The 12,855-nt window shown below is 47.3% G+C and overlaps 1 protein-coding gene across 3 annotated transcripts in view; it reads right to left on the bottom strand.

Moving 5' to 3' along the window:
* Positions 1–1,010: 1,010 nt before the first annotated feature.
* Positions 1,011–12,855, bottom strand: part of map7d1a (MAP7 domain containing 1a) — a 157,389-nt gene continuing 145,544 nt past the window's right edge. For all 3 annotated transcript variants that reach the window (XM_068006408.1, XM_068006409.1, XM_068006411.1), the window contains 7 exons: positions 12,414–12,606; positions 11,437–11,541; positions 10,131–10,181; positions 7,507–7,573; positions 3,335–3,467; positions 2,163–2,458; positions 1,011–1,635 (listed from right to left, as the gene is read on the bottom strand). In XM_068006408.1, coding sequence (XP_067862509.1) covers positions 1,625–1,635; positions 2,163–2,458; positions 3,335–3,467; positions 7,507–7,573; positions 10,131–10,181; positions 11,437–11,541; positions 12,414–12,606 — 856 coding nt within the window. In that variant the 3' untranslated portion in view covers positions 1,011–1,624. The remainder of the gene's footprint in view (positions 1,636–2,162; positions 2,459–3,334; positions 3,468–7,506; positions 7,574–10,130; positions 10,182–11,436; positions 11,542–12,413; positions 12,607–12,855) is intronic.

The following is a 12,855-nucleotide window of genomic DNA, read 5'->3' as shown; positions in this document are numbered from 1 at the left end:
GATTATAATGCATGAGAGAGTGTGACAGAAAGCATGTGAGGGGGGAGAATGAGTGCGTGAGAAAGTAAGAAAGCAAGAGAATGAGATAGATAAAAAGATATGCACAGTTAAGAGAATTTTTTTTTATTTCATTCACGGGATCATCCCTAATCGCCCTTGAGAAGGTGGTGGTGAGCCGCCTTCTTGAACCGCTGCAGTCCACGTGGTGAAGGTTCTCCCACAGTGCTGTTAGGAAGGGAGATCCAGGATTTTGACCCAGCGACAATGAAGGAACGGCGATATATTTCCAAGTCGGGATGGTGTGTGACTTGGAGGGGAACGTGCAGGTTGTGTTGTTCCCATGTGCCTGCTGCCCTTGTTCTTCTAGGTGGTAGAGGTCGTGGGTTTGGGAGGTGCTGTTGAAGAAGCCTTGGCGAGTTGATGCAGTGCATCCTGTGGATGGTACACACTGTAGCCACGGTGCGCTGGTGGTGAAGGGAGTGAATGTTTAGGGTGGTGGATGGGGTGCCAATCAAGCGGGTTGCTTTGTCCTGAATGGTGTCAAGCTTCTTGAGTGTTGTTGGAGCTGCACTCATCCAGGCAAGTGGAGAGTATTCCATCACACTCCTGACTTGTCCTTGTAGATGGTGGAAAGGCTTTGGGGAGTCAGGAGGTGAGTCACTCGCCGCAGAATACCCAGCCTCTGACCTGCTCTTGTAGCCACAGTATTTATGATGACACTAACACACACTCACTCTGTTTGAGAGAGAGAGACCCTCATTGGATTTGAACCCATGTCTCAGAGATAGAAGGATAGTTATAACACACATTGCCCCACTTATCACTGAGAGCAGTCCATCAGTTATTTCCCCTCCCGCATCAATGTACGACACATAACCCCTCCCCACCACAAGCACGGCTGCTCAGATCTCACAGACGAATAGAATGGAAACCTGGGGATGGTTTGGGTTGGGGAGGCTGCGAGGGTGAGCAGCGCTAATCAGACGATGCAGTAAAGGGACTTCCTGCCATAACACTGAAAGGTTTATTTACATTATTCACATACATTGTACCCAGTAGTTTATTATAATTTCAAGTTAAATAAGAACGCAATCACCAGTGATACAATAACCATTGCTCTGCCGCACTCTCATCTGCCTGAGTGCCTTTTCCTCTTCTCCGACTACATTGAATTAGAGTGTCAGTTTTTATAAGGTGCACATTAAAGACAGCATTGTGTCAGCACGCTGTGTACGGTACGGTACAAGCAAAGGAACGTCGTGGGAATGGCTGGGTCTTCCGCAAAGTCACTCTTTACTCCTCCAGGGTTTTATTTTTTTAACCCCAGCGTCCCTTCTTGTGGAAGTAACTTTTCCGTAAACACTTTTAAAACATTTAAAAAAAAACAACACAACAAAATAAAGGGAACGTCGCCTGGAGGTGTTGGGGTTTGCAGTCCTTAGTGGGTTGGCACTAACACACCTCCATCTCTCTTCCCCTTTAACTGGCGGGTTCCTGCGATCGCTTCCAGATCCAACACTGAGCAGAAAGCCGTGCGAGGTGGCTCGGGGGCGGGGGGAGGGGAGCAGATGGGAGGTGGGAGAGGGGAGGTGAGGTGGGGGAGGGGGCATGTCCTCCCAGATCTTCAGAGGATTTCTGCAATGAAAAGGAAAGTCATTATCACCAGAGATGCAGGCCGGAGCTACGAGCAGACAAGTGGATAACAAATGCGACCTGCCCCATGGGGTGGGAGTGTAGTTATACTGCAGTTAGCGCAGGACATGCCCAATGACATCATGGGAGCTCAAAGTGAGGTAGGGGGTTGGAAGCGACACCCGCGCCCCTCCCCCGCACGCCCCTCACACCCACCCGCACCCCTCCCCCGCATGCCCCTCACACCCACCCGCGCCCCTCCCCCGCATGCCCCTCACACCCACCTGGCGCCCCTCTCTCTTCCTCACACACCCGCCCAGAGCCCCCCCCTCCCTCTGCCCCTCACACCCACCCAGCGCCCCTCACACCCGCCCACTGGGCATTCTATCTCAGTTCTCTTCCAGTTCTATCTTCGCCCTGAAACATTAACTCTGTTTCTTTCTCCACACAAGCTGCCTGACTTGCTGAGCTTCTCCAGCATTTTCTGTTTTTATTCTATCTCACAGTTGCTCCAGCTTGTTACTCCTTACCTGCTACATGCTGGGATTGAATTCCCGTTGTTTTCTTAATGAAGGAATTTTCTTCCTCAAACGCAATGATGGGATTGACTGGAATCTCATCGGCTGTAAGGCTGCCCAGACATTCCTTCTCCCCGTTACTGTCCACAGTCTCTTTTAAACAGCCCGTGTGATTAGAGAGTTCTAGGATCTCTTCAAAGTCCTGTGTCACCTCCTTCGTGGGGCAAATCCCATTCTCCTGTTTGTTTGGCTGGACTCCATTGGTGAGGACAGCTTGCTTTTCAGAACCATCTTCTTTTGGAGAGACCCTAATGAGTATAAGAAGCTGATTGTTACTTTCCCCTCTCTGTTCTCTCATCCTTCTCCCCCCCCGCCCTCAGCTCAATAAATGTAATATTTTCTCATTCCAAATTCCCTTCAGCACAGAATGATACTGGGGCTAAAAGGGTTAAGTTACGAGGACAGGTTGCATCGACTAGGCTTGTACTCCCTTGCGTATTGACGATTAAGGGGTGATCTAATTGAGGTGTTTAAGATGATTAAAGAATTTAATAGAGAGAAACTATTTCCTCTGGTGGGGGAGTCCAGAACAAGGGGGGCATAACCTTAAAATTAGAGCTAGGCCATTCAGGGGTGATGTCAAGAAGCACTTTACACAAAGGGGAGTGGAAATCTGGAACTCTCTCCCCAAAAAGCTGTTGAGGCTGGGGGTCAATTGAAAATTTAATAACTGAGGTTTTTGTTAGGTAAGGGTATTAAGGGTTACAGAACCAAGGCGGATAAAAGGAGTTAAGTTACAGATCAGCCGTGAAAACCGTGGAAATATAATCTGCAAATAGGGAGGACTTTTAGTCAGGTTAAATTGGAAGAGTAGTGCTACTGTCCATGATAGGGTAGTTCATACATGATCTGTGAAAAGTAGAGGTTTGACGGGCCGAATGGCCTTTTCTCAGCTTGTCCTTTATGTCCCTAAGCAGAATCACGCTGGGGGGTGGAAAGATAGAAGAGAGCCGATCTAATAGAATTTTAACTTTAAAAAAGAGCTTCCAACCGTAAAACTCCTCTTTAATATTGAACAGGTTGAAGTAAGTCTCGGTCACCGTGACGATCCTCGGCCTCCAGCTCAATAGTCTCCTGCCACAGGAACGCACCAATGGAAAGGATGCCTTTATTTCTGGACTTACCCCGACTCCTTGAGCGGACGACCTTCTGACGGGCAGTCGGTGGCACTGGCTGACAACTGACCAGCCTCCTGTTCAACTGGTGTCTCCTGCTGATCCTCAGTGGAGTCAGTCTTCACACAACCGGGGGCGGCTTCTGCAAAAACCAGAGGAGCTGTTTTTTTTTTAAAAATCAACGCTAATTGGACCACCTACTTCCCCTCCACCTGAGACACTAATCGAGGTCACGTGCACAGAATGGGAGCAGCACAGGGAATTCCTGGACGGGTTTGTGGCAGTATCTGCACTTTATTTTTAAAATCAAGTGTTAAAACTTAACCCTAACCTGAACCCCCAATTGGATCATATATAGAGGGACTTGTGGGTGCTGTGCTCGAATTCAGCCTACTTCAAAGTGACACAGCCAAATCCAGATAGAACCAGGTTCTGTTCCTGGTGTAATTCTGTTATATGCACGTGGAATTGGGCATTCAAACTAAGAACAGTCGAGGACCAGTAAAAGACATTTGGCCTATCTGGCCCCTACCCCACTGCCCTAACTCCCACAGGCCGACATCCATCTTGAACATTCCTAATGTATTTCCCCTCCAATTGTCCACCTGACAAATTACTCCAAACATTTATCACCCCAAGCTGAGAAATTCCTCCTGATAAGCTCTTAAATTTTCTTTTCATTCATTTACATTTATGTTCTCTCATCTTACTTCCCTGGTTTAATTTGAAGTAATATTCCATATCTGTATTATTGAATATGTTCCATGCATCACTGTGGTGTCCCCTTGACCTTCTCTCCAGACTGTAGAGCTTGGCCTTCTCCAGACCTTCCTTGTAGCTCATCCCCTTTATACTTAGGAACATAGTAATTTCTAGACGATAAAAGTCCACGGTCCATCTGGTTCGCCTCCTACCATCCTGGTAGTCGCATGACACAACGATAATGAAGTTATTGACTAATCATAGCAATCAATCTCTATCAATTAGTCTATAACATGAGGTGAGGAAACCCCCCCCCAGTGCTGGAGAGCTTTGGCAACCAAAGCATGTTCCTCCCAAGCTACACTTAACACATGTCAAGTCTCAAATTATTCATATACTGTATCCCAAAAGACTTAGCATTGGACTTTTCATGTGCACCCTCACTAATGTGTACATGTCCCTATATGTAGCATATTGATGAGAACTGAACAAATATTCCACATATTAGCCTAACCATTGCACAGTGAAGCCATAACATAACCTCTAGAGTCTTGTACTCTACTGATCATAAATTCGTAGAATCATACAGCACAAATGGGGGCCAAATGGCCCATCGTGTGTGTGCTGCCTCTTTGAAAGAGCTATCCAATTAGTCCCACTCCCCCGCAAATTTCTTCTTTTCAAGCACACGTCCAATTCCTTTTCGAAAGTTACCGTTGAATTTGCTTCCACCGCCCTTTCAGGCAGTGCTGGGATCCCGATCAATTTTTAATTGGTCCTGCACACTGTCTCAAGATGGAGAGTGAGGAGTCCATTATCACTCCCAGTCCCTTTCCAAATCTCTCAATGCCATTTCCATTCCATTCACCGTATACTTAGGCTGTGTATATTATGCCCAATGTACCATAATGCATACTTAGCAGTATTGAATTTCATTTTGCTACTTGTATGTCCAGCTCCATAACCAGCCTAAATCATTCCACCTGTCATTAACCGCACTCACCCACCTTTCTGGTCTTTCAAGTTTAATATTATCAAATTAATCAAACTTATAATTGCTTTCCCAAATCCAGGCCATTTAAATTTGCAGATGAAAAAATGACAGTGATTTCTGCAGGACTTCACCAAACACCTCCCCGACACTACAACCTCTCGATCTGACAACTCCCCAAGTCTGACACTGTAACCCCCTCCCCCAGTAATGACACTGCCCCAACACCCCTCGAGTATTCCTTGCTTCCGAATTTTTAAGCTTTATTATCCAGTCCCATGTTGAATCCAGTATTCTCATGGATTTGAATTTAATTAGAAGTCTTTCATGTGGAACTTTGTCAAAATGCTTTCTGAAGCTGCAAATAAACCAGACAGTGGGAGTTCCAAGAGGAGTCAAAGAGATTACCCAAGCAGGACCATCCCTTCTAAACCCATGCTGCTGTTTCTTATCACGAGTGAACAAAATTAATTAACAGGTTATAAATCCAAACAGTTTTTGTGTCCAAGTAGTGTTTGTAATTTTCCTCTTTCCGATTAAGTTCCTGTATTTTTTGCTTCCTGATTGGTGAGAGGATGAATTACAAAGCAGAAAATAACCAATCACCTTAGTAAGACCACAACTGGTGTATGGTTTTATAGGAAATTTTGTACTCTAGGAAGAATGTGGTGGCAATAGAGAGGGTACAGTGCACTACGATGTTGTCTGGTGTGAGGAAATGCAGATACAAAGAAAGACTTGAAGAACTGAGGTTGGTTCATTAGAACAGAGATTACGGGGTGATTTGATAGGAGGTAATAAAAATTCTGAATGGATGGTACAGAATAGATAGGAACAGACCATTTCTGGTCATTGAGCGGTCTGGAACAAATAGTCATCAGGTTAAAGGTAAGAGATTTGGGACCGAGAGCAGAAGAAATGTTTTAACGGAGGAGATGAATTGGTGTCAACGCTGGAGAACAGGTTCGATTGGCGGTTGAAGGAGAAAGGCGGGAAAGGGATATGGGAACAGGGCGGGAACATGGGCTTAGGACTGCTGCTCCTGTGGAAGATAAATACCAACACGGACTGGTTGGGCCAAACGGTCAGTTTCTGTGCGTAATTCCAATGTAACACATTACAAAAGACTGATCAAAAAAACTCCATGTGCTGCAGTGATTCAACATGTTAATGAGCGAGAGACAGAAAGTGTGGACAGAGGGAGAGAGAGCACACGTGGAGAGTGCGCTTGTGGAAAGAGAGCGCGAGCACCTGTGGGGAAGGAAAGAGAGAGCCTGCACATGGGCTTTAGATAGAGAGCACACGAGACGGAGAGCGTGAGCAGGGAGTGTGTACATAAGGGGGAGAGAGAGAGCGCGAGACCGAGCGAGAGCGCATGCAATGGTGGGGGAGGGGGGACAGCAGAGGGGAGAGCATGCAAAAGAGAATTCGAGAGAGAGAACATGAGAGCAAGAGAGGGCATGAGGGGGAAAGGGAGGGTGAGAAAGAAAGAGCATGTGAGAGATCGTTGGGGAGAGTGAAAGCACGAGAGAAAAACAGCGTGCAGAGATAGAGACAGAAAGAGCACGAGATGTGAGGCCAGAAATTGCTTTCAAAATAATGGTTAGCCTAACAGTGCTCACCGTTATTAGTGGTGAAATCGGAGAGCAAGTTCCGGTGACCGCACATGTGCAGTTAAACGCGGAATCCCGGAACTTGGTCTTCCTGGTTCGCCAGCGATGTGACAGATTCGCCTTAAAGGGATACCACCGGCTGCAATCTATGTAATCAACGGACCAGCGCCAATTTGCTCTCCTGCCCAGCTGGAAACGAACTAACCTCGCCACGAAACAGGTACGCTCAGTTTTTTTTTAAGTCTAAAAAAAAGTTTTAATAGCGTGGTAAGTCTTAATGACTGCCAAACAACCCCTCTGGCACTAAAAATTAATTTCTAAAAATGTGGAACAATCATTAATCCTGATTTTAATCGTTTTTGGACATTTAATAAAATAAATTTTTAAATTAAAGATTAAAAAAAACTTTTTCCTTCTGTCTCTTATTTTAATCTTACCCTCTTCTTTATTTTACTTTCTCTGTCATATTATAAAACCTTATTGGGCACATCTGGGTTTTTACTTTGTGCTGTTTGTCCATGAGCTGCACTTCCTGGTTCTCACGGCGTGGCTTACTTCAAGCTGATTGGTGAAAGGATCACTAAGGCCCCTCAACCAATCACACAGCCTGGGAAAGAATGCTTGGGCAACAAGCCCATCACTGAGCAAACGGCTCATCATTCAGCTTTCAAAACGGTTTAATTAACGTACAGTTGTTCAACTCACCTCCCCAGCCTTACCCGCCTCTGCCACTGCATTACCTGTTCCCCCAACTCTCCGCCCCCATCTTCCCTGCTGTCTCACCTCACTTTCCTTCTCATTTTCTCTGCCTCCTCCTCCTCCCACCCATCTTACCCTGTGTCTCTGCCTCCTCCTCCTCCTCCCACCCATCTTACCCTGTGTCTCTGCCTTCCTGTCCTTGCCGTCTGGCTCCTCATCAGCAGTCGATTTTTTGTCATCTTTCTGCAGGGGAAAAAAATAGACAAGAGAGGTCAATTTGCCTTCAGTCACACAGAGGAACCCAACCCCCATCACCGAGAGAGCAGTGATCGCCCTCCACAACTGGCTCCACCAATCACCCACCACCGAGAGAGCAGTGATCACCCTGCACAACTGGCTCCACCAATCAGCCGCGCGGAGAGCAGCGTAAGCCATCGAAAACTGGCCCCACCAATCAGCCGCGCGGAGAGCAGCGGAAGCCATCGAAAACTGGCTCCACCAATCAGCCGCGCGGAGAGCAGCGGAAGCCATCGAAAACTGGCCCCACCAATCAGCCGCGCGGAGAGCAGCGGAAGCCATCGACAACTGGCTCCACCAATCAGCCGCGCGGAGAGCAGCGGAAGCCATCGAAAACTGGCCCCACCAATCAGCCGTGCGGAGAGCAGCAGAAGCCATCGACAACTGGCCCCACCAATCAGCCTCGCGGAGAGCAGCGGAAGCCATCGACAACTGGCCCCACCAATCAGCCTCGCGGAGAGCAGCGGAAGCCATCGACAACTGGCCCCACCAATCAGCTGCGCGGAGAGCACCGGATGTCGTCGACAACTGGCTTCACCAATCAGCCGCGCGGAGAGCACCGGAAGCCATCAACAACTGGCCCCACCAATCAGCCGTGCGGAGAGCACCGGAAGCCATCGACAACTGGCCCCACCAATCAGCTGCGCGGAGAGCACTGGATGTCGTCGACAACTGGCTTCACCAATCAGCCGCTACAGGGCAAGCAGTGATAGTCACATGCGCCTGGTTCCACCAATCAGCCGCTACAGGGCAAGCAGTGATAGTCACATGCGCCTGGTTCCACCAATCAGCCGCTACAGGGCGAGCAATGATAGTCACATGAACTTGGTTCCACCAAGCAACTGGCAAAGAAGGTCTGGTAATACCCGTCGACAAATAGTTAAACAGCTCTACCAAACCACCCCAGATGGAGAAGAGATCCCAATCAAAGTTGAGATACGCCGGTCAGCGCTCTCCAGCAGAGCGTTAATCAATACCAGGTTACACCACCCAGCCTACTCCGACAGAACACCAATCAGCGTCTGGCTACACCGTGTCATCAGCTAACCAGGGCCCGGCAACAAAGACCAACCATGAAACACACAGGAAAGACAGCCATCAGTGCTCACCGCACACAGACCAAACAAATCAACCCATCGTGCGGAAAAAAGTGACGTCAATCCTTCAGTTGAGATTTTTTTTAAAAATTTCAGCAAAAATTTGTTTCCCCCATTATTACACAGATACTCGCGGTGGTCTCCCCCATTATTACACAGCTACTCGCGGTGGTCTCCCCCATTATTACACCGCTACTCGCGGTGGTCTCCCCCATTATTACACCGCTACTCGCGGTGGTCTCCCCCATTATTACACCGATACTCGCGGTGGTCTCCCCCATTATTACACCGATACTCGTGATGGTTTCCCCCATTATTACACCGATACTCGCGGTGGTCTCCCCCATTATTACACCGATACTCGTGATGGTTTCCCCCATTATTACACTAATACCAGTAGTGGTTTCCCCCATTATTACACCAATTTTTATTTTCAACTTGAACACTGTGACATAGAAACAGGCACCAATATTAGTGACAAATCACTCGAATCAGGAATAGATTTATTACTGGGATTGTACTAGGAATACTACATTAGAAAGTAACGAAGGAAAGATTCTGCATTTATATAGCGCCTTCCACTACCTCAGGACATCCCAAAGCGCTTTACAGCCAATGAAATGTAGTCACTGTTGTAATGTAAGGAAACGCAGCAGCCAACCTACGCACAACCAGGTCCCACAAACTGCAATAAGATATAAAAGCAGATATAATCTCTTTTAGTGATACTGGTTGAGGGATAAGTATCAGTTAGGAGTCTGGGAGAACTCCCCTGCTCTTTTTCAAATCGTGGCATGGGAGGGCAGATAGGGCCTCAGTTTAACATCTCATCTGAAAGAGCAGCACTCCCTCAGTCCTGCACTGGGAGTGTCAGCCTAGATTTTGTGCTCAAATCTCTGGAGTGAGACCTGATCCCACGACCTCCTGGCTCAGGTGAGAGAGCGACCACCTATTAAAAATCAACAAATTCTGTTTATATTTCTGTTTATGTGAAGTTAACATTTATCCTCTTCTTCCCTTGTCATTTTTTTCCTCTTCTCTGCCTTTATTTTATTAATGTTAACTTTCATTTTACTTTAAAGCCTGGTGGTTTCCCCATTCTTTCCAGTTATTTTAGCTCCCCTCCACCCCCTGCCCCCCTCACTTCCTCTGCTTTCACTGTCCACTTTGGAGTCAGGAGCAACTTTATTAAAAATAAGGGTTTTCTTTGGTTGAGAACCACCCTTAGAGGCATGTTTTCCAACCCATCAAAGTCCCATCTCAGGCCAGCTTTGTCAGGATAGATAAACTTATCCACACACTCAAAAGGTTAAAAGCACACATGTAAAGTTAATTTAATGGAGATAAGGTAATGAGTGAGGTGCGTAAAAGGTCTGAGTCATAGAATATTCCAGAGTGAGATGTACCTTATCCAGACAATCAGATCTCCTAGTCCTTTTCATAATCTGTTCCAGGCGCTGTAGACAAAGATGAAAGGAAATGAAATGTTACAACAGTTTAAGATGATAAAATGCTTTCCCTTCCATCTGCCCTACTGGCCACAATACAGCCCAACACTTCCACCCAGATCCTTTGGGTAGGATCTGGCTACTTGATAATATCTCATCACAATCCCCTCAACTCATTCATGACGGATCCCATCATTCTGGCCTGGATTCAAATGCAGGCCTCAGGAGTTATGTAAGGTATCTTACAACACCAGGTTATAGTCCAACAATTTTATTTTAAAATCACAAGCTTTCGGAGATTATCCCCTTCGTCACCTGAAGGTGTTGTAAGATTCCTTACATTTGTCCACCCCAGTCCATCACCAGCATCTCCACCTCAGGAGTTAAGAAGACGTCATTCTGATCAACTGTGTTTTCCCCCACCCTTGACGTGACACTACTGAGCTCCATTGATGCAAATGAATTTTTTGCTGTACTGTTCTCCACAGCCTCCCCTAGTGGAAATCTGCCACTCCTCATACCCCTCACATGTCCTCCTCTTCCTCCTGGAGGCTTTAGCCTGGTGATGGCACAGTGTGTTGGGGTGTCAATACGTGGTGCCCCATCTCAGTCCATGTGAGAGAAGGTTCTAGATGATTCAGCACTGTACATGGACAGTGGAGGAGAAGGGAGGATGGAGGGACATCCCTGTGACCATAAAATGTTCTTGGAACCTCTTTCACCACATCCCATCTCTACAGCACCGAATTTGCCTCATTGAAATAACAGCAAGCAATTTTTTTTAGAATAAAGCTTTTCTAAACATTTTTTAAAATAAAACATTAAAGTTTTTTTCTTGAAATTGCTCCATGTGTAGTGCCATAGTGACGTCCAGTATTTTGTTTCTTAATTTTTGTTCTTGGGACGTGGGCCACACTGGCGAGGCCATATATGTTGCCCTCAGGGCAAATAGGAATGGGCATCGAGCCAACCACATAGAGACCATGTAAGGCCAGACTGGGCAGGGTTGGCAGATCTCTTCCCTGAAGAAGATTAGTGAACCAGTTGGGTTCTTCCAACAAGTTGGGCATCTTTTATAGTCTTTTTTTTCTGGTACCAGTCCACAATATACCACATTCATTGAATTCAATTTCACAACTTGCTTTGGTGGGCCTCCCAACCTTTGGGGTGCTAGTCTAGTACCATAATCACTGGCTACCATGACCATGGCAATATGGGTATGGAGCAGTTGCCAGAGTGACCAGGCTTTATGAAGAAGGGTTACCTTCTTTCTCTCCAGCCGCTCCTGCTCTTCCTTCTGGAAGTGCTTTTCTCGTTCCAGTCGTTGTCTCTCTGCCTCCTCACGAGCTCGAGCCTCCGCCTCTTCTCTCTGTGCGCGTGTGGGGTCAAAGATTCCAGTGGTGTTATTTCCACTAAGAGAACTTTCTTCCATTTTCCCCTGCCCTCTAGTAACTCCTCACAACTGCAGCCCCGCCCCGCCCCCCCCCCCCCCCCACAGACCATGCGCTCTCGTCCAAACGTCCCCAGTACTGCGATAATTTGGTCTCCCGATGGGTGAATGCGCCACTCGATGAGGCGTTGATCAATACAGGCCAGGTGGGACTCATCCCTGGTCTATGTCAAGTTATCTGGTTTAAGTTGGGGAAGCAGTTAGGGGGCTACAACTGGTCTAAGCACCTGTGAGCTAGGGAGTGGGGAATCACGAGCCAAGGCTCACCATCAGCTGACCCCAATAGAAAGTGTGCAGGTGGAGACAGTGTGAAAATCGGACCCACTTCCCCCAACCAGGTATAACACTCATTTTGTGGATTCACATAAGAATGGCCAATTGAATGAGGTTCTAGAAGGTGGACAGTGCCTATTGAATGTGACAATCAGTATCTTCAGGAGAGAAAGGGAGACGACGAGGGTAGCCATGGCTAAAGAAAAATTGATAAAGAACTAAATGTAGTTCATTGTGTTATGTCTATAAGCTTCGGAGACCTGAGCCATTGGGGAGAATACTTATTTCAACTCCATGATCCATCTTTCCAGTGCAGTCAGGTCCCAGAAACAACCCCTCATTTGGATCTCATAGTCTCGATTTTCTGATGTGCCACAAACAAAACCAATACTGACTTTGAATTCTCTGTACACTGCCGTACATTGTCAGCACCATAATCGCCAGTCAACTATGGGATGTACAGAGGTGACGAATGGGCAGCCGTGTCTCTCCCCCAAGTCCGCGTTGTTCCTCCCAACCTGTTTTTGCAGGCGCTCCATTTCTTCACGCTCTGCTTCGGCCTTGTCCTCCGCCTCTCTCCGCTGACACTCCTCTTCCTCGAGCCGCTGTTGTTCTTCCTTTTGTCGCCTTTCGTCCTCCAGCCGGCGAGCCTCAGCCACGCGCTGGGCTTTTTCTTCAGCCTTTCTGCGGGCCATCTCCTCTTTCGCCAGCCTTAATGGGACACAGAGCGAACAGTTCACGTTCTTGACCTCAGATGAAGGGGGCTACCTTCTGGTCTCCCAGGACTCTATCCGCATCTACTAACAACAAGGGGATGTGCATCCAACACAAGGATGCAACAGCTTGGTACACTAATGGTCCCAGGATTCTCCAGGAGCTCTATGGGAGGAATATACAGACCCGACCCGACCCAACTATGGGCCGCTCTGTGCTGTGGGTTTAGGAACGAGGATGAAGTTT

Source organism: Heptranchias perlo, chromosome 26 (assembly GCF_035084215.1).
Source record: "Heptranchias perlo isolate sHepPer1 chromosome 26, sHepPer1.hap1, whole genome shotgun sequence".
Lineage (NCBI taxonomy): Eukaryota > Metazoa > Chordata > Chondrichthyes > Hexanchiformes > Hexanchidae > Heptranchias > Heptranchias perlo.
The sequence above is the reverse complement of the archived record's forward strand: the minus strand, read 5'-3'. Positions and strand labels throughout refer to the sequence as shown.